The sequence below is a fragment of the Micropterus salmoides genome, unplaced genomic scaffold (assembly GCF_014851395.1).
Source record: "Micropterus salmoides isolate LMB-PRFRI ecotype aquatic unplaced genomic scaffold, ASM1485139v1 Ms_hic_scaffold_15, whole genome shotgun sequence".
Classification (NCBI taxonomy): domain Eukaryota; kingdom Metazoa; phylum Chordata; class Actinopteri; order Centrarchiformes; family Centrarchidae; genus Micropterus; species Micropterus salmoides.
This window is the reverse complement of record NW_024040596.1, coordinates 12,742,944-12,764,162: the sequence shown is the minus strand read 5'-3', so window position 1 is coordinate 12,764,162 and position 21,219 is coordinate 12,742,944. Positions and strand designations below refer to the sequence as shown.

At 40.4% G+C, this 21,219-nt stretch overlaps 1 protein-coding gene across 1 annotated transcript in view; it reads right to left on the bottom strand.

Moving 5' to 3' along the window:
* myo10l3 (myosin X, like 3) overlaps nucleotides 1-18,335 on the bottom strand; it is a 56,393-nt gene extending 38,058 nt beyond the window's left edge. The window contains exons 1-2 of the mRNA XM_038720380.1: nucleotides 18,023-18,335; nucleotides 4,221-4,319 (exon numbers count right to left, since the gene is read on the bottom strand). Of these exons, the coding sequence (XP_038576308.1) occupies nucleotides 4,221-4,319; nucleotides 18,023-18,043 (120 nt within the window). The 5' untranslated portion in view covers nucleotides 18,044-18,335. The remainder of the gene's footprint in view (nucleotides 1-4,220; nucleotides 4,320-18,022) is intronic.
* Nucleotides 18,336-21,219: the final 2,884 nt, after the last annotated feature.

The window sequence follows — 21,219 nt, the reverse complement described above, 5'->3', positions numbered from 1 at the left end:
CCGAGCCTCCGAGAAAAATATGAATATATTTTCATGAAGCAACAGATCCGGGGCAGACAGACAGTTGTTTCTGCTGGTGTTTCCTTTTCTGCTTCTTTCTTCATTTATTTCTTCCTTCATTCTTTAACAAAATTGCCAAAACCAAAAACCGACAAAAACTTACCGCAGCAGTCCAGTACGCCGCAAAACACATTTATACTGCATGGCAAATTGAAGGTATGTGGTAGATAACCTCTGATAAATCAAATCCATTTATGTTGTACTTGTTGTACAAATTATAATGCATAAGATATACAGTATTTTACACAGAGAGATCCATTACAACGCAATGAAATATAATATTTCCAGAAATATTATAGTGGATCTGAAACAATTAGTTGATTAATTGATTAGCTGGTTGACAAAAAAAAAAACATTTTTCATGTAAATATATGGACCATTCTCTGGATTCAGCTTCTTAATTGTGAGGATTCCCGCTCTTATTAGTCTTTGGTGACAGTCAACTGATATCTTTATGTTTTGAACTGACAATTTGACCACACAATTGACCCATTAATTGAGAAAATTATCAGCAGAATAAAGGATAATGAAAAATATTGTTAGATGCAGCCCTGCTATTAAGTGAGTAGTCATAAATGCAGATTTTATTGTTTTCCGTTTAATCTTTGAGACTTAGCCCTTATTAATTAAAATGCATCAAACTCTGATGAAATGCAAAGCATTACAGACTTACTGGGAACTGTTGTCCCGACTCTAGAAACCATCTGAATTTTAAACTTTCTTGCAGCTGTAACGCTCTTTCCTTTTGTTTCCTCCTCGCTGAAACCACACCCTGCTGTTGCTTTGTTCGACCAGTTCCACTGAATATTCACATGTAGGCGGCGCCGGGTTCTGTGGCTCAGTGGCCTTTTACTAGCAGATATATTCCAGCCTTTAGAAACGACACATGGGCAGATACAAGATCACAGGCTTGTAGATACAAACACTGTCTTGTTTATCACTGTCTGTTTCTGCCCCCCTCTCTTTTTCTTTTTTTTTACTCTGTCTGACTCTCTCTCTCTGTCATCTGCTCAAGGGGGATCCCACCCAGACCTAGGACACAAGGGGTTGTGGGGGAGATAGGCTTATTAATGGTGAAAATTGTGAAAACAATTGTAAAAAAGTTTACATTACAACCTCCTCAAAAATCAATATGATGAAAAACATTTCATATTGATATTCCTTAACATGGCATACAGAAGACCCAAGTCCTAAGACCCAAGTTTGCCACACACACAATAATGTTTGTGTGAGCATTTTATTTCTGTGAACACACTCATGAATGCACATCACTCACATAAAGGCTCACATAATGGCTCCATTGACCAATAATCCAGAAAGGACTGAGGGGCCATCAATGACCTATTTTAAACTCAAAGACTGTATGTCTACAGGCCGTGGACAACTTCAGAAATCACACTTTTTTTCAGTCAATTTCTCAAGGCAAAGCATCTACGCGAAGAGTAAATCAAAGGCTTTGTTCATTGGGTTAATATTTTTTTTTTACACAAGATTGCAAAAGCTAAAAAACTAAAAAACTAAATCAGGAGAGGGGGTAGCTTATCTTGTGCAGTAAACAGATTTCCAAAGCCCAATCATCATCAAATGATTTGTTTTGTCTCACCAACAGTCAGAAACCCAAACATTTTGTTTTTACTACAAAATAAGACAAAAAAAAACAACAACAAATTCTCACAATTTAGAAACTAGAGTGTTTCCTGGCATTTTTGCTGGAAATATTACCTTAAAGATGAAGTGATTATCAGTGACCAGCAGATTAATCAACTAATGGTTTCTGCTCTACGTAAATAACATCACAAGGTCTGGCTAAAATCTTGCTGTGTTTGCTTCACCTACAGATATATAATAATCAATATTATGTACTGTATGTGTCAAATGATTAATGCATAAAAATGGTATATTTGGGACTCGTAGACTAACACAGTTCGATTTCAGTTTATTGTTCAGCAAGACAAAAATGACATCACCAGCCATTTAATTCAGGTGACAGAGGCTCTTCCTGCTTTTCTTTACATGTACGGCCCTCTGGGGATAACTCACACACTGTTAATCCAGCTGGTGCCATCTGGCAACAAAGCACACACACACACACACACACACACACACACACACACACACACACACACACACACACACACACACAGATGGATGCTTGCACTCAAAACACATACAAGGCCACAAGACATTTATCTCTCAGCTTCAGTGTATCTGCTGTATCTTACTGATCCACTCAGGTCTGTGGTGTACTAGAGACGACAGTGATGAATGCTAATATGACAGCAGCCAGGTCAGCCCGTTAAAGCCGAGGCATTGTGGGTCTTGAGACTGCAAGCTGAGCACTCGGGCAGGGAGCTGCACCTTAGTGTGAGCACTGAAGCAGCAGATAATGGTATATCCCACCCCCTGAGGGGAAATGCTGCCAGGATGTATTTACCAAACCACCTCTGACACTGCACATGGGTGTATAGACACCAGGGCGCAGACAACGCACACATAATACCCTTAATACACCAAGGGGACCTGGGTTAAATAAAGATTACGACTGAATCGGGAAATGCAAATAAACCTCAGTAGATATGTTATCCAGGAACAGGGGATTACATGAGGTCCGTCAGCCGTTCTTAAGGTGGAGTCTGTTTTTCAGTCTCACATTCCTGTCATTCAGTTCAGCTGCAACACCACGATCCTACTCCCGGTCGCAAAAAAGTGACGTCACATTCACCAAATGTTTTTTTTTAATTCCTACTGAGGGTGGTGAAATGTTTTTGGACTGAGAACAACACTCTGTGGTATTCTCCACTCATATGAAGACAATAAATAAGAAGTGTGGTCTGATTCATTTCCCAACCTCTGACCTGGTGCTGTGGATCCTTCCTCATTGTGATAGATGGGGTTTCCATCAGTCAGAGTCATCCCTGCCCCTTGACCACCCCCCTGACAGCACATGGTTGACTCCTCACACTACAAGAATCCCAACCGCTTACCACAGAAACATCAAAAAATTATGTTGAGGATGAGGGCACATGGATGACTTCCCTCTCACACACATCTTTCATAGCTCTCTACCATGCTGCTCAGGGTCCAGGAAAATCCACAGAGAGCTTCAGCTCAGCAATCCATGCACAACCCACATGCCCTCAGGACCAACTGCTGTGTAGTTGCTCATTTTGCATGCTTGAACACTTGTGGCAACGATTGCTAATGTAACATGTCCAGCAGCAAATTAAAAACACACATAAACAATATCATCAGCCTCTCCATCATACATCAACCTTCGTTATATGAACCATCAAGGACTCCACTGAAGGAACAACACAAGGCCTTTACTTGTGGTTAAAATGATGGCCGTGTGACAGAGTCTGGATCCGGAAATGATGCTGTATGTTGAAATCCTGCAGACAGAGTCGGTCCTTGGGCTCTGCCCTGTTCCTTCCCTAGAGCCTGACCTGACCAAAAGCCTTCAGCTGAGTTTGGACAATCACTGAAACAAATAGAGCTAATGGCCGATTGCTTGCATTGCTCATAAGTACAAAGGCATTCCACAAGATAAAAGTGGAACGGGGAAAATTTCGATCTGCACCTTGTGACCCGCACACATTTGAATGAGAAACTATTTTTTAACCGTCCATCGCCACCCCTCTCTCTCTTTCTCTGCCTCTCTCTCTCTCTCTCTTGAACAGGATTTCCTCCAGACACAAAGACCACCATGCTCTGCCAAACAGATAAGCTCAGGCCAATGATTTGACACAAGGAGCCCATTCCTGTCATTCTTACTTTATTACAAAAGGTGTTGATCCCACCACTGAGCCCCGACATGAAACACATGTGCAAACAATTAACCTTCTCACATACACAGCGGGCCACTCACCTCCCAAGTTATAATACAACCTTGTAAATCACAACTGAAACATGAGGGGAGGGTTTACATGTACACTACACCAGTTAATGCCTGTGAATGCATTGATATGACTTGAACGCATAAGTGTGACTTTTGTTCTTGGCTTTAAGGGGTTTATAAAATTATGTGGGAACAGTCAAAAAACAGTGCCTGAATCAATAAAAAACACCTAATGGTGCTGACACACTGGGCAGATGAGTGTTTGAGGTGGTTAATCATTGGCAGCATTAATGCTGCATCAGTGAAAAAGAAGTGTTCGTACCTTTCCATAGTCGGTGGTGAGCACCAGGGATGTATCATCACAGGAGCTGACGGTGGAGGGGAGGAGCTGTTCTTTGTGTCTCAGCCAGACACGGGCCCCCTGCAAAACAATAGTCAGAAGAATACCATTAGCATCTGGACTCAGGGCTCATACTGGAGTCATCTGTTTATTAAAGAAAGTACAGGACATTTTCATTACAATCACATTTTAAGAACTTTGCTTCGCTTATATAGATTATTACTAGAGAGCAGGGAAAGGCAACATAGGGATATGTTAAAGAAATATTCCTGCTGATTTAGGTGCAATATGAACGTGCCAGGTGAGCAATAGCTCCTCAGTCAGAAGAGACAGCAGAGATTATTTTAGAAAAGCTAGGATCACGCCTTTTGGTTTTCTTCCTCCACAGTCTTTTTCCCATGTTCCTCTTTTTCTCAGCACTTCTCACCACATAGCTACTCCCTCACCACACCAAACTGGCTCAGTTATCCTCTTATTAAATTGTCATTGCCTTTTAGTAGAGAAAAGTTGTTTGCCAGGCCTGCTTGAAGTGGGTGTGTCAGAGACTAAAACTACCACTCAGAGTCATGCACACTCTGTAAAACTGTCAAAAATGCTTTCAGTCTCTGGGTTGTGAGGGCTACTTTACTCCATAAAACAGAATAATATAACCCCAAATGAGCATTTGCCACTTCAGCAAATCAATCAATAAATTTTCCTATGCCCACCATCCTTTCTTTATTTTTATATTTCAGTGAGGCAAACCACAACAAGCTTCTTGCCATAGTCCAAGAATAGATACTGGTTTCAGACAGACATTAACACAGCTGATTGGGTTTCTTCACCGGTCTCCTGTTTTTGTGTATCCATGTGAAGTCACTGACCTTCCCAGACATGTTTGTTAGTAGCTCAGTAACCAGGAGCAATAACAGGAATCTGAGGCTGATTGCTCAGACTGACTGTCATTTCCTTACAGTGGTGGAAGATACATTTATAGAACTGGCTGCGTTTTAATGACTATAATGGATGAGAATAAATGCCTGTGCGGTCTAGATAGTAAAAATTTTAGGATGACCAAATCCACATTTGTCAGGGTCAAAAACAACAAGTGTTGCTTCACAACAACATGTGAGACAACATAAATTATGAAAAACCATCCTGTAACTTCTAAATGAACATTGCTTTCTTGCCAAGAATTACATGAGAAGATTGATAATACTCTCATGTCTGCCCATTACGTACGAGGCTAACAGTCAGTAGACAATTAGCTTAGCTTAGCATAAAGACTGAAAACAGGTGGGAAACACCTAGACAGGAAGTGTTCTTCTTTGAAGGTAACACACCAGCATCTCTAAAGCTCATCAGTGAACACGGTATACATCTGGTTTGCTTGAACTGTAGCACAAAGACTGAGCAGTAAAGACAATTTGTGGTTTTGAGTGTGATCTTCACAGTTTTTGCCAAAAAGCTACAAAGTGTATGTGCCAAAATGTCAGACTTTTCCATGCCTGTTTGTATTTCTCAACTAACAACTGAACATTTTGGTTTTCAGTATAACATTTATAGGATGTGCACTTTGAGGAAATTTTACCTGAAAGGCACCCTCTCTCGTAAGGAGCCTATCTTTGAAGAAGAAACACCATTAATCATCAGAAGTGAGAGCAAAAGGGAATTGTGTGTCCACCAGAGCACAAAACTGAAGAGATCAATATGCATGGATTCCACTAGGAAACCTTATACAAGGTCACCACTTCCAGACATCAATCCTCATTAACTATTAACAACAGACTGCCACGTGTGCACTCACACTGCATGGAGCACAGACGTGTTTGCCACCATGGTCAATACAAAGATCGAGATGTTTTTGTTTAATACACCAGATATTTACAGGAAATGCTGTCTGCTAACAGTGCTGAATCCCATAGACAAAGAGGAGATTAAGTATTCTTAGTCTATTAAATTAACTTGCTCAACAGCCCAGAGTGATGATTGGTCTCCATTCTTTATTTTGTGATTTAGGCTTCCTTTTCGGACAAAGGATCACTCAGCCCGACCGGCCAGTCTGCAAACCCACTTCCATCAACAAGGATTTTTTTTTTCTTTCAGTCGGCTAACGAAGCGCAGCTAAATGTAGCTCTCTTAAACCACGGGGGACATCAGTGAGTGGGATAAAGGGGGTCGTGTAAATTAGGAAGAGGCAGAGAAGGGGGGAGAGAAGGGAAAGAGGAAGGGTGCAGACACTTGATAATGTCCGCCCTCCCATTGTCTGGAAAAAGAGGCAGACAAACACAAACATCAGGACACAAATTTAACAGAGGTATTCACCAACACGTGGCCACACATGAACACAATTAATGTGAGACGAATGGTATTTTCTATACCAGTGACCGACTGTGTCTGCCTGGTACCAGCCTGGCATGCATGGACTATTCATGGAAAAGCTGCTTCACGTGAGTTCACTGAGGTCCAGTTAGGAGATTAATAGTGTTTACTCTATAGATTTTAAGAAGATCAGTTGCTGTTATGTAACTGGAAATCACAGGGACATGAATTCAGCAAACTATTGCTGCTACTCGTCGTCTTGTAGAGGTTTGTACTCACAACTGGAACAGTGGAACTAACAAAGTAAAAAAAACATGCAGGGATTAGGTTGTAACTAAAGGTAGATTACATGAGATGTTACAGAGAATGAGACAGCAAGCATGCAGAGACATGGAAAGCAGTGGGATGGCTTATAATACTGTGTGTTGCTACACCACATTGTGGTATTGCTTCAATTCCAGTGACCCAAATATTAAAAGGACAATTTTCCAAGAACTTGACTTGAATGGTTTGGTTGTCAGAGTCTCATAGGTTTTCCATTTACATGAACAGGGACTTTCTCAGAGAAGCCTAGTAATAATTTTAAAGATAAAGACTCTCTACACAACATGCTCATTGCGCACAGTTCTAGTTTTTAAACAACCATTAAGGGACCCAATAATTGACATAATAACAGCTTAATTTGAGTCAACACTATATGGTAAACCAAAGTCAGCAACAAGCTGGCCCATAAAGATGTTAATTCTTGCTTGGCTTGCTGCACCAGTGGCTGTGCAGAGTAACTTGCTTTCTGGAGAACTGCCCACCAGGCACTATAATCAAAGCTGTGCAGAAATAGCTAGTCAGTATTCAGATAAAAACAAACAAAAAGATATAATACTTTATAATATTTTATCGGATTCTAATAATCATTTATAGCTATAGCTCTATATAAACATTTGACTTCCTTTGTCTTTTTAGTTGACATTCATAAGATTTAACTCAGGATGAGAAAACTTTGCCTTGTCAAAGTAAAAGTTCATCCAAAATGTCAGGCTCTTAGCAACAGTTTCCCAGACCCAGGCGCGGCATACAACATTGGTTTGTTTTGGGTCATTGAAAACGTGGTAGAAGGCAGTGACAGCGCCCTGGAGATTGGTTGTATTTTGTTTTTTTATTTTGGAGTGCTGAGGCCTACCTGATCGAAGGAAATTGCTTTACAGAAAATGCCATGGTTTGCTTGTCTAACTTGCTTATAGCTTGTAGACTGAAGCTCTCCATGTTACCTACTCATGTAAAAACACTACATGTTGTTCTGCTGCTGTATTCATCATGTATCTGCAGACTTTGCCAATTGCACATGACAACACGTTGCTTAGTTTGGCTACCCAACCAACATATTTTGTCCATTTAAAAATCAAGAAATTGCTGTAAAAGCGTTCCAACAGGAGAAACGCTATGGACTCCTCTGTATTTATGTTATGTTTATGATAATTGCTGAGCTCATTATAATCATTAGCACTGTCTTCTTAAGACTCATTTGTATTTATGATGTGCATGAGGTCATTGCACATACTTTAAAACATATTTAATGTTAATGCACATTTGATATGGTTTTCATATATGACCTCATGCACAACATAAATACAAATGAGAATAAGGTATTGGTTGTTTATGCAAACAAAAAATGCACAGTACTGCCAATTTTATTTGTGGTTTTCAATAGAAACTTGGTGTTGTATCAGTACTTTTTCATCATTTCCAGCATATCTGAACAATACTGTTTGTGTGTGCGTGTGTGTGTGTGTGTGTGTGTGTGTGTCCAAAGAGTCTGAAGCTGGAGGGTATAAAGTAAAGATGAATTGTCTCAGCAACAGATGGTCTCACCAAAACTCCTCCCTCTTGTCCCCTCAGTCCTCGGGAGCTCCGTCACTAAGTCAGGACAAAGGCAACCACCTCTGACTGAGAGCTCAGAAGTTAACCAGGCGAAAATATCCCAAACAAAGGCCAGCTGGGACGCAAAGGGACTCGTGTTAAGTCCGCCAGACTTGAATCACCTGCAGCAGCACAACTACCCATTCTGACTAAACATCGTGTGTGCCTCTTAATAATCATTGAAAAGTACAGTGTTCATTTGGTAATGAAATACAGATTTCACTGCGTTTTAATTATCATGACTCAGTTAACTCCACTCCCGTGCCTCCAGTTACCAGATGTTTTAATAGCTCCATTAAAAAGCAAAGCTGAACTGCTGCCATGACATTTCCAGCTCCAGCTAATTTCAAATTCTTAATGCTGCATGTCACTGAACACGTGTAGCACTGCTGAGGCAGAACCAGCTGACAATAGTAATCCGATCCTTAAAAACAGGCCGCCTGCCAACGTCCCATCATGCTTTCTGACACAGAAACCACTCAGGTTGAATGATAGAGGCTTGAGTTTCGGCAGCTTGTATAATGACATCCAGCTCAGAGATTTGCTAATGAATGAGCCTTAAATATTAAAGGGCGTACACAGTACAAGGTGCCATGGCTCTTTCTCTGCTGTCTGCCGTAGTATGAGCGCAGGCGATATCGGGTGATCGCATCATCCAGAACAAAAGAAAGCTAATTAACTCATCCTGACTTGGACACGGTTGAACAATTTGTTATGATAAGCCGATTTCTTGGATCATAGTGCGGTTTCAAGGAGCGGTGAATGAACGCCTGCCCAGCAGACCAGCTGTTGGTGCTGCAGGTAGGGCTGACTGCTGGCCAGGACTGATGCCTGGCTGGGAGATGAGGAAAATCCAGCTGGATTCCTGACAAGCATCTAATTTGTCACAGGAACAAACATATTCGTCCAAAAGAAACTCTAGCTGTTGCTGCTTTCACTTGTCCCTCTCAAATTTCCTTGGTTCATTCATGATGTTTGTTAGAGCCAGACTGATATATTGGCATTCTATATGAGCTAATTGCAGAAAAATTGATATCGGTGTTTATATGCCGATAAGTGACAATTAAAGAATAAACGGGAAAACGGATCATTAAATCCTGTTGTGAGTGTTGTCGTCGCACAGTTTGTCCACTAGAGGGCCCTCTGCAACTCCCCTGTTTGTCTAGAACATAATCCACCTCAAAACCTCTTCAGCTGTACGTTTGTTGTAAGTACTATTTGTAACAATAAAAAAAGTTTATCTTATAACTGCATTATGTGATCCCTTCTTTCTACGCATACACAAATGTTAGGGATATTCTTATTCTGAAAATAAGAAAAATAAAGAATATCGCCCAATATATCGGAATATGGGATTTTAAAATCCTCAAATATCAAAATCTATATCCGCCTTAAAAATCCCATATTGGTCACGCTCTAATGTTTTCATAATTATTTGTCGTCAGTGACCTACTGCATCCCATTTAGAAGCACACAACGCTCCATTTACACGCTGTCAAATACCAGGACGTATCAGCATTAACATTACAATAGAGAGGCATAAGGCCAAGTCAGTAACCCTTTGTGACCTCACTTTCGATGCCAGGACAGATGTGCAGTCCAAAATCAACAAGTAACAATGCAGGAGTTTATTGCTTTGTCCATCAGAGGGGGCAGAGCCAAATTCAGTGATTGTTACCAAATCTCCTGAACGCTGAGTGAGGGGAATGAGGAGGAATCCGCCAAGTAGCTGGTGAGATTAAACAAGTGCAGCTGGGAAGGGATTCTGGGCAAAGGTCCTTCTGGGTCTTATGTTCACTAAGCTTTCCAGTGGAGCAAAAGCTATGCGTCCTACAAACAGCGAAACCTCAGCTGAAAGTTACTGGATATAATTTCACATAATAAATACAGAAAGACACTATTATAATTATTCTGGTATTTATTATTTTCTTACAGTAACATTTCAACTCAGATTGGCCTTTGTCAGGGTGCTTTTTTTTGTATGTTGTATGTTTTTTTTATGTGACAAACAAAAAATTGGAATTAAATTGTTTTTCCTATTATTCTGCTGAGCAGCTCTACTGAGCCAATCAGGGGTTAAGTGCCAGTGGTCTTCAGTGGTTATTAAGGGAAATTTCTTGCACAAATTTTCCAATGTTTCAGTCATGTGGCCCTCTGGCAACATGCAAGCTTCTGTAACCATCAGACCACAGTCATCAGGTTCAAGACGCCATATATAATTACAGAGCAGTACAAAGACTGAATAAAGAATAACTAACTGTGATTTAATACATGTGCTTCTGCATGCCCCTTTTAAATTTTCTTGTTTCTTTGTTGTCACTGTAACGTCTGCCTGCTGCACACGCTGCAGCCGGTGCCCACAGCCAGCATGGGGTGAGGGTGTAGAAGGGACATGGTGTGTATGACCGAGGGGAGAAATCAGACAATTAAAGGTAACCTTCAGCATCTGTGTATGAAGACATATGAATTAATGATGGAGGGAGCAGCTGATCAGAAATTAGCTAATGGAGGAGGAGGAGTCCCATGGGGAACAGGGCTTCCCCCAGTCTGTGGTGGAGGGGGAGTGAGAGGGAAAAGGGGGGGAAAAGGGTGCAGTCCCCCCACCCCCTCCCGCTGAGTAAGCTATAAACAGACTTAAAGCAGGATGGCCTGGAGGCAGCACTGTGAGGCAACCCATTTTCATATTCACCGACTGTTTTTGTTAGAGCAGAAGGAAGGTCTGAAAGTGATGAAGTTATAAATGTAACTGTGTCACTAGGTTAATGAAAATCAAACACACGCCGCTATTTTCATTAACATACTGAATGGAACGACAAAACATTCATCAAGAAAATAAAGCAAATATATGTAGGGTTAAGTGTGCATGTGTATGTGTCTCAGTGTGTCTGCATGTGTTTGGTAATGTCTCTTGTCTGTCATCTGTCTCTCTCGGGGGTGGGGGTGGGCGGAGAGTCAGCGTCTGATGTAGCTAATCTGCTAATGTTGCTAACGAGTATATTGAAGAGGATTTGCATAACAAATAACAAAGAAGAAGAAGAACACTTGACACTCCGGCCTTATCCTGTGTGAACATTTTTTCCTTCCACAACTCTTCTACAGTGACATTTTCTACAAAATGGTTTCTGGGACGAAGACGAAACAAATGATGTGATTACTGCATGTTTGATTGGATTGTCAGCTAAGCTTCATGAGTTGAGAATATCTACACAGCCACCTCCTACTGTCTGGCATCTACATATCTAGCCCTCTCTGTACTCATCAGTTAACTGTTAAGGGGGTCACAAGGCAAGAATCCCAGAGATATTTCAGGAATGCAGCTCAGTCAGAACAGTCAGAGACTGAGGATGTGTATGTTTGACTGAGGCTTGATGACCTGGCTACTCTCCCATTGCCTTTAATCTTTGCTCATACCTTACATTGTACCAGATTAATCAATCAATTAAGGCTCATGGGTACCCTCCTGCTTTAAACCATATATAATTTTTGCACGTGTTGTATTGCTAACACAAATATCTCTCTCTCACAGCAGTCTCCTACACACAACACATTTAATGCTCATAATTTATATGGATAATTTATAACGGTAGAGAGGGAGCATTGGTGGTCAGGATGATGTAATTGTGCCCGAAACACAATGGAGACAAATGAGATTATGCAGCATTTGTATGTACAACACAAACGTTCCTCCATCCAGGAATGGTCGAACAAATACTAAGACCACTATTTCTCTCTTGCTGGGGAATGTGGAGAGTGTTTTTAGGATGGGCATGTGAAGGAAGGTTGGTTTCAAGTGGGAGAGATAAACATATGTACAGTCTTGAAAACACAGAACATTCCTTCTCATGTGAGTCTCAGTATCTCAAGAGTATGAACCTTCAAACAATCTAAGGCCAAACCACACACCTAGCAGGTCATGACTGTGATAATGCCATGCTGTGTTGTTTGCTTCTGTTAAGCACCAAGGTGCCAGTTAGACTCTTCAGGCCATGGCAGTCAAGGCTCATGCAGAGTGGGATGTGTACTTAGGCCCGGCTGGGTGCTCCTCCTGCAATTAGTCCTGAAATTACAACTGTGGCAGTAACCTCATCCCGAGAGAGTCAATCATTTTAAAATATTTTTGAATTTATAGGCTATAATCCCTTGTGGTTGTTGCGATGTGTTTAACTTAAACATATAGGAAAATGTTACATACAAGCAAGTGTGTGTAGAGACACACAAATGTCCATCCCGTAATAGGCTGCCTCTGTGCGCAGTAATCATAAGGGGCTAAAAAAAAAGGAAAGTCAACATCTGGGCTGGGAGCAGTAATCACAGGTTGGCTGTTATTAAGCTGCAGGACGAGACCTCCAAACTGAGAGGATTTAAGCTACACTCATTACCAGCTCATAGTGTCCATCATGTAGGGCAGCCAAGGTGAAAGCCAACAGACATTTATTGTGTGAGGGGTAAGCAGCTCTAGCTACATTTTATTGTACAGACATGAGAGTGATATTCATCCGCTCATCTAACTCTCAGTAAGAAAGCGAATAAGCTTAATTCCCAAAATACTACTACAAGCTATTCCTTTAATTAAAGTGTTTACATACTAGATTAAAAATGAAAATAAACAGCTCCCTCCTCTTAAGTAGTTGTTTTTCTTAACTCCCTTGAACAAATACGCCATTTGTACATTTTCCATGTCCCTGTTGTTCTTACACAGAACAAGGCGAGTAAACCAAACCATGAGTTATTGTTTTTACAAGCCCAGGCGTAACTCTGCATGACTGTACAATGATTTCTCCATCTCACTTTGAATTCACAGATGTAGCAGACAATGGTTCAGGATGTTTTCTTTCATCATAGCCTAGTTGAAAAAAAATGGTGTTTCGCCAAATTTCGCACCCAGGACTGCCCTGATAGGGCTGTGCACACACACACACACACACACACACACACACACAAGGAAGGGCAGGAAGGATGGGTGTTGGAGAGTTGATTGAATATTACTAGAATGTTTTTATGAGATGTGTGAACTTGTGAACATATAACATTATTATGTGATGTTCACAATGAGAGACTGGAGGGGGTGTAACTAAGGGGGTTTGCAAAGCATAATCAGGCTGGCCGTCGGTGAACTTCAGCTGTTAAAAGGAATAGTTCAACATTTTGGGAAGTGTGCTTTCTGGTCAAGAGTTAGATGAGAAGATTGATACCACTCTTAACTTTTTATGGTATAAGGCTACAGCCAGCAGCTGTTTAGCTTAGCATAAAGACAAGAAGCGGTTGGGGAACCAACTAGCCTTGCTCTCTTCAAAGGTAACAAATTTGGCATACTGGCACCTCAAGTTCACTGGTTAACAGACAGTCACGTTACAAGGTACACAGGAATTGTGATCAAACAGTGGAAAGATGAAGACATTCTTTTCCTTTTATCACCACAAACACAGACAGCTTTGTCTGAAAAGCGTGGTGATGTAGCAGGTTAAAAGTAAAGTCAACGGTGTGGTTTCAGCAGGAGGTTATCTCAGCACTGAGCTCCCCATGTGACGGTCAGCGCGCTGATAGACGAGGGTCAGGTTACTGATAGAGACACAAGAAATGCAAACACAAGCTAGTGAGGTGAAAAGGCTAGATTCAGACAATTATCCAAAAACTGATTCTGGTTTCAGAGCAGACTAACAACTTAGAAAGTTTTTTTTAACATTTAACATATTTTTCCAAATTCCAAAAACAATTCAAATTCTTATTATGATGGGTGTTTCCAAAACTAAACTGCCCCCCTAACACCAAGCATTTGTATCATTATGAGAAAGGATTATATTATTTTATGTGTTGTCAGGCAATGCCTATTGTTAATTAGTCCCAGTGCTCTTATGACAGATTAAACTACCTCCAGACTGTACCAAAGCTGCAGGAGTTCTGCTGACGCACACATAAACCACTGCCTTAATAATACCTCCCTCTGTTTGCTCATAAATAGCCAGCAATGTTAATTCACCACAACTTGAAGACTCTCATCAACATTATATGAAAGTCCCCTAGTTTGATGCATACAATAACCACTTTAAGCTTAATTACAAATCATGACAGAAACATTTCAAAACGAATGCAGGATCCATTACTAATTTTTGTATCTTTCCTTCCTTCCTTACATCCTAACTTAACTTCCTGACTTTCTTCCTTACTCCATCAGACGTATGCATGGCTGGAAGTGAAAGAGCGATGATCTCAGATTCTCAACTCCCTAAAGTGGCAGCTGGAGGATGTGACAACTGGGTAGAGAAGAGCCTGGGTAGAAAAATAGTCCACCCTCTGGAGCAGGTTGGCCTTTCTCACATTACCCATTTCAACACAGAACGCTTACCGAGCATGCCGATCCACGGCTCCGGCTTCAAAGACCATCGCAAAGGGCTGTGAGGGATGTTTCAGGATGGGGAGAATGTCGGTCTGTGTGTGTGAGGCGGTTCTGATGGTGTGAAACCTAAAGCCTTGTCACCACAGCCCTACAATGCATGGATGACAGGCGGCCATGACTGGGAATTTCAGGGGTCAGGGCCAGGAATCCGGGATTCCCTCTGTCAGAGTTTCTTTGAGAGAAAGGAATTTGGTGTGTAATGCAAGGAAGGAGTTAACGGGTGTCCTCATGTGGCTTTACAGTGTGTAGCAGCTGCTGCTATAAAGGAACTGATTACCAAGTTTAGAAACCCACATAGCTGGGATTCAGCTTCGTCAACAGGATGTTTCACAGAGACATACAGTGTTTTATCTGTGAAAAGATGAAAGAGAGGAAGAGAGATACAGCTATCTTTAAACACACATGCAAAAAGCCACAGAAGTGAGAATATTTTGTGTATAGGGATCATATCCAGCAACCTGGCATAAGTTAGAAGGCACGGACAAGATCCCTGACACACTCCAGGTATTAGCTTGTGTTCAGTGGGTCACATCCACTCAGGGTGGATTGGGTGTGGAGTCGAGGCAGCGTCGCTGAGGGTTTAATGGTGTTGTGTCAGCTCATAAGAGGAAAGGCCAAGCTCATGGACAGGATGAGCTTTCAGGATAAACCTCTGAGCATACACCCATGTACCTGCCACTCCTCTTACTCTGCCACTATCTCTAACCCCTGTCACCAAATTCACCACAGTAATGCGCAGACGAAAGCCGACTCTAGATTAGAAAGAGACTAACTGACAGAGACATTCGATAAACACTAGTCAGCGTTCATTTCAATAAATCTGATCTGTAAAAGGTGAATCTTCCAATACAAGAAGCAGAGTTTGACATGGTTAAAGCAGTTTTAAGGAAAGGCTTAAAAAAGACAATCACATCATTATGATCTACATCATGTTAGCTGTCAAAAACTGATTCACTGACTGGAGGCACAGTAATGATTCAAAGCTTTATCCCGCTGCACTTGTTTTCACTGAGTTGAATTTAATCCTTGTCTTACTTCATTTCCAGAATTCCTGCTTAATTAAATCCACACTGGTTACCCTGAAGAGTTCAGGGTGCTGGCTTCTTTCCATGACCCAAAAGCCATTAAAAAACAGAACAGTTCATAGAAAAATGACACAAATACTCCTTGTCGCTGCTTATTCTACAATTGCTACCCATTAATTATCATCTACAGAGGTAAAGTTTGGATCAGACTTAATTAGGTTTGACTTACAGTTGAAGTATCACCTCTGTGATGCGTGTCGCAGCAAAAATATTTGCATTACAAACGGCAGAATTCATTGCAATTATTGTATTGAGTGAATAATATTGTAAGATGTTTCTTTGTTAATTTGTGTATTACATGTATGATGTTGTCAGCATAGTATGGTCAAAATGGGCCATCCAATTGGAATATACAAACAACACATGACTTGGTGTCAGATCAAACACTTAATTAAACCTCTGGCAGCATCATGTAACTACAAATTGATACATTCTGACAAATTACACGTAGAAACTTTGTTCTTTCACAAATACATTCTGTCAGTCAAGACACAGGAAAGCACTGTTTTATATCGCAGGATGAAAAGCAATATGCTATATAACCACATTAGAAAAAAGAAAGAAACAAATGCAGCCTGGATGAAGTCAAATAAATCTTTGTGGAAATCTCACACAGTTGGCACAGGACGAAGGACACACACCAAATTACGACAATGATCTCTGCTGAGCTGAAATAATAACCCCTCTCTGGACAGCATATCACTAATAAAAATCAGTTTAAGACCCAAAATCCAGTTCACCTTAATCTTTTCGCTACACGGTTGGTTTATACAACAGAATATTAAAAACTATATAGGTACGACATGATCCTACCTGTATGTGTTTTTAAAGGCTGATGCTTTTATTTAGAGAAATATAGAGAAATATTGCTCACTCTCACCGCATTCTTGCCAAAAATGGCAAGAATTCAAAAATTTCCCCATCCATGTGATGTGGAAACAATGAGCATCAGACCGCTAGTCTTTAAAACTTGTAGTTGGACACCATGATAAGGCCATTTTTCAAAGGTTTCTAATTTTGAAATATCAAACTTCTAAATTAATTTCAAACAGCAAATTAAAAAATGTAAATGCAACTTTTCTTAAGAGTTTTATTTGGTCAAACAGGAAACTCATGTCATGCCAAAGGATGAACGACCACAATTAGTCCAATATTATCCGTATACATCAGTTTAAAGCTCACTCTTTGCACAGTTTTAACAACTGTTAAGCAAAATATGCTCAACAGCTAAAAAACAACCTCACTCAATAAATATGCATGCAGAAGTTACAACTCTTAACACTGTAAAACTACTGCAAAGAAGACTGTAAAAGTGGATGGAAACAGCAAGTCACCTCCGTAACACTGTACCTTGTCACAACACAGCACATCATTAAGGACTATGAGAGGAGGAGGCTCACACACCATCTCTCTTTCTGTGTGTGTGTGTGTGTTTATGCCCTCCTCTTAGTCAGAGGAGGATGACAATCAGACCTATAGCCAATCTCTACACAGCCTCACTGTGTGTGTGTGTGTGTGAGAGTGTGCTGGTGTCTGGGCTAAATTGCAGATGACACATCCAACCTACATGGGCTCGCACTCAGCTTTTACAGGCTACTTAAACTACAAAAGAGGAAAAATAATCAGTCTAAGGCACAGAGAGTGGCAGAAATGCTTCTACATGAGGTTATCTGGGCAGAATTGACAGGGAGATTTTTTAGAGGCATGCACTCAGTGTCCTTAAATCTATCTGAGGCTTGTTGGGGTATTAAAGTCCCCACTACAGCTGCATCCTGTAGACCAGCCCAGTGCAGGCACACTACTGCCAGTCTGGGATAATGGCAGAGAAAGCATCACTAAGACCACAACATAGCAGACTAAATCAGGATAAAGTGGTGCGTTTTGGTGATAAGTTAACTAAGTTAACAGACACTTTACAGAGGCTAAAACTGGAAGCGATCTGAAACCAGCCCGGCTCAAGAACGCGCTCAACGCAACACTGTAAAACAAAACAAAGAGCGACCGCGGTCCCAAAATTATTTAGGAGTCACGTTGAATGTAGAGAAATAGAAAAACACATATTAATGTATGGAGAAAGTCGTCTAACGTACCTCTAAAAAGAATGTATCCATTTTAACCAGTGCCCGACCTCACGTCCTTTGTAGTCTGAGTTCAGGGTACCACAGTTGCGGAGGAGAGGAAGCTGTGTGTCCAAACGCTTTCCATCCGCTTCGAAAAGAGTTACAGCAATTCTTATTTTCGTCCCGTTGCTCAAAAGATTCAGAGAAGTCAGAAGCGAGTCATATTTGCAGCACTATTTTTCTGACACTCACAGAGTTGTTTGTTTTCTTCACCGTTTGTTCAGTGTCCCGTGAAGCCTCTGTGGTCCTGTGCTGTGTTTCTGCTGTCCGGTCGTTTCAATGAACCCGGCACATTATGCAGAGAGGCGGAGCCTGCAGGGCCGCAGACCTCCCCTCAGCATACGCCCTCTTTGTGTCCATTTCCACAAAGGGTCGAAATGAGTTTAAAGAATGTGCATATCTCCCCGTGTTATTCGACACAAATATAGGCTACTCTTGATTTAAGACAGGAATGTTTAAGTCAGGAATACAAGGAGGAATTGGTGTCAAATGAAAGGTAGCCTATAGGGTCAGTTATTTCAGCTGACTGAATAGTCAGGCATGTGCTAGACTGAGGATAAGGATTTTTTTTACTTCCTGCTTTCCCGAAAAATAAACTGAAGAAGGCAGAGAAGGAGGCGGATCAGGGGGCGAAGTGAGTCTCAGGAGCAGTCAGATTTTTGTGTAGGACATTAGAAAATGCTAATGGCCTACAGGTATTTTGTGATAAAGGCTGAAATGAATAGACCAAGTTTTGGGAGAGTGGTCCAATAAATTAGACTGGCTGGATTATTGAAGGCTTATTTAAATGTGTCTCTTGTAGCCTACCTGAAATTTAGGCTAAAACTGGAGTACTGAAAGGTGGCATTAAATGATTGGCGTTAGCTTCTGAATTATTCTTTGATCAATTAAAGCAAAGACAGCTAATTAAAAAACTTTAGGCACTTTAGGCGAGGTTCTTAAATTGCTGATTTTGTATTAAGAAAAAATTAAACACTGAAGCATTTGAGTTTGCCTTATTACTTTCAAGGATTTTGGAGAGAAAAAAATAGTTGTATTGAAAAGAACACCAGTTACCCAGCCGCTAACTCACGCTCATATCCTTGCTAACACACCATATTTGTTTACTACTGCTAATACAAATTCACTAGCTAGTGAGAGGACAGCCTTGTTGTTCATGGGATTTCATCACGCCGTTTAACGTTAAATTAAATGTGAAACGTGAAATAGTTAGCTAACACCCAAATTCTGCAGCAGTTAGCATTTAGCCTCTTTTAGCTCATTCTTTTGGTTTTCTGGCCCGCACATAAATGTATTGGTGAGTCTCGTGGCCCCTCACCAACCCCATATTAAATCATAGACTGCAATTTTACAAGCTCAGACAACCCTGACGGACAACACAAAACACAAGAGTCAGAGGAAACGGTTGCTGATGAAGAAAGTTGAGCACCTAGCATGCTGACGACCCAAATATTTTCTCATGAGTTTATGGAGAGCTAAGTGGAGAGAGTGAACATTGGACTTACATCAGATGTGTAAAGTAGGTAAGTAGCTGAAGACATTGTGAATTGGTTATGCAGTTTGTATTTATTTGCCCCAAACAGCCAACGTACCGACCGTACATGTGCTGGTTGTAGGTCAGTAGCTCTGTGTGTGTTTTGTTAGACCCCAGGCTCTGATTTGAAAACTCACCTGGAAGCTGTTTCAGTTCCTTCAGTGTCCGTCCTGTTTATCCTCTTGTCTCTATACGTCCATGAAGTGGTCATAAAGTCTTGGAATAAGAACAAAACCTTTTTTTTAAGTTGTAACATTTTTAACTTCAGCTTGAGTCTTTGCCTCAAATTGTGTTGCTCGGGGTAAATTTGCATCTGTTCGTGTTTTTGAACAGATGCAATTTTCAGATGCGATTTTCTTTTTTCCGTTCAATCTGAACACACTTTAAGAAGGAGAGTGTTTGCTATCACACAATCCATTTGGAGTCTTTATGGCCTCTAGTGGTCAAAAATCACTTCACACAGCTTTAAAACTAACATAACTGACACTGGGTTTATTTGTTGGATGCATTTCTATATAGTAATCCAAACTCTCTCACATATCTCTTAATGCAAACCATTTATTCTTGTGTCAAACTTCTAATCAGACCAGTTGAGATCACTGACTTAACAGTTTTGTTTGTTTTCAGGGTAAATAATATTTTGTGATTTTTATTTTTATGCAAGTATATATATATATATATATTTCCTTTATTCATGAAAAAAATTAATTACATGTTTACTGACATTTTCTTTAGAGGGTACTATGAGTTCTATTCTCTCACCCTTTGAGATAAATGCTCCTGTAAGGGTAGAGTATTTGCATGGAGCACAGAAGCAAACAATCATCTTGGGGCATGTAGATGACTAAACAGAAATAGGCCTATATAACTGTACACTTTCCCCACACTCACCAGATGGAAACTTACTGGTTATCTAAAGCTCATGAAATCAATTCCAATCAACAAGAAGAAAAACATGTTTTAATCTGCAACCTTATGTGAGTAAGATCAGTCATGACACGTCAGGACAGTAAATAGACACATTTATCTCTCAGCATGCAAGAAGTGCTGACTGGGTGGCCCTAATAAAATGACATGGTAGGCTATTAATTTAAAGCAGAAAGTGATTAATTGTTTGTTTTTGTTTTTGCTTTGAAGCCAATTCATCTTACTCTTCTACCTTTTTTTCAAATTTGTTGGACTTCTCAGGATTTTGGTTTGAGTGGTCTGTGGTCGTGGTTATTGTCATGCAACAATGATGTAAAATAACTTTATTGGCAATATGGGATGTTTATTAATACAAATATCTTTAAAGGTCTTTCTGAATCCTTTAATTATACCTTAAATCCCCTTCAAACATACTATAAATAAAAAGGTATACATACTTAATTCTTGACCTAAAAAAAACCTCTAAATCTTGCACATACATGCTCTTCAGTTTATTTTTGAATTATCAATGTGAACGTGAACATATTTTTTTTAGATTTTATGATTTCAGGGAAATCTTGAATTATAGAAAAGGGATGTAGATTGATACGGTTTTTAGCTCATTTTTACAATGTTTGTTCCCATGTAAAAATGTATAGTCAGTGTTTTTGTTGGTATGAGATTGGACAAGTTTAATGTACTGAGTCAGTAATTCCTGATTATAAGG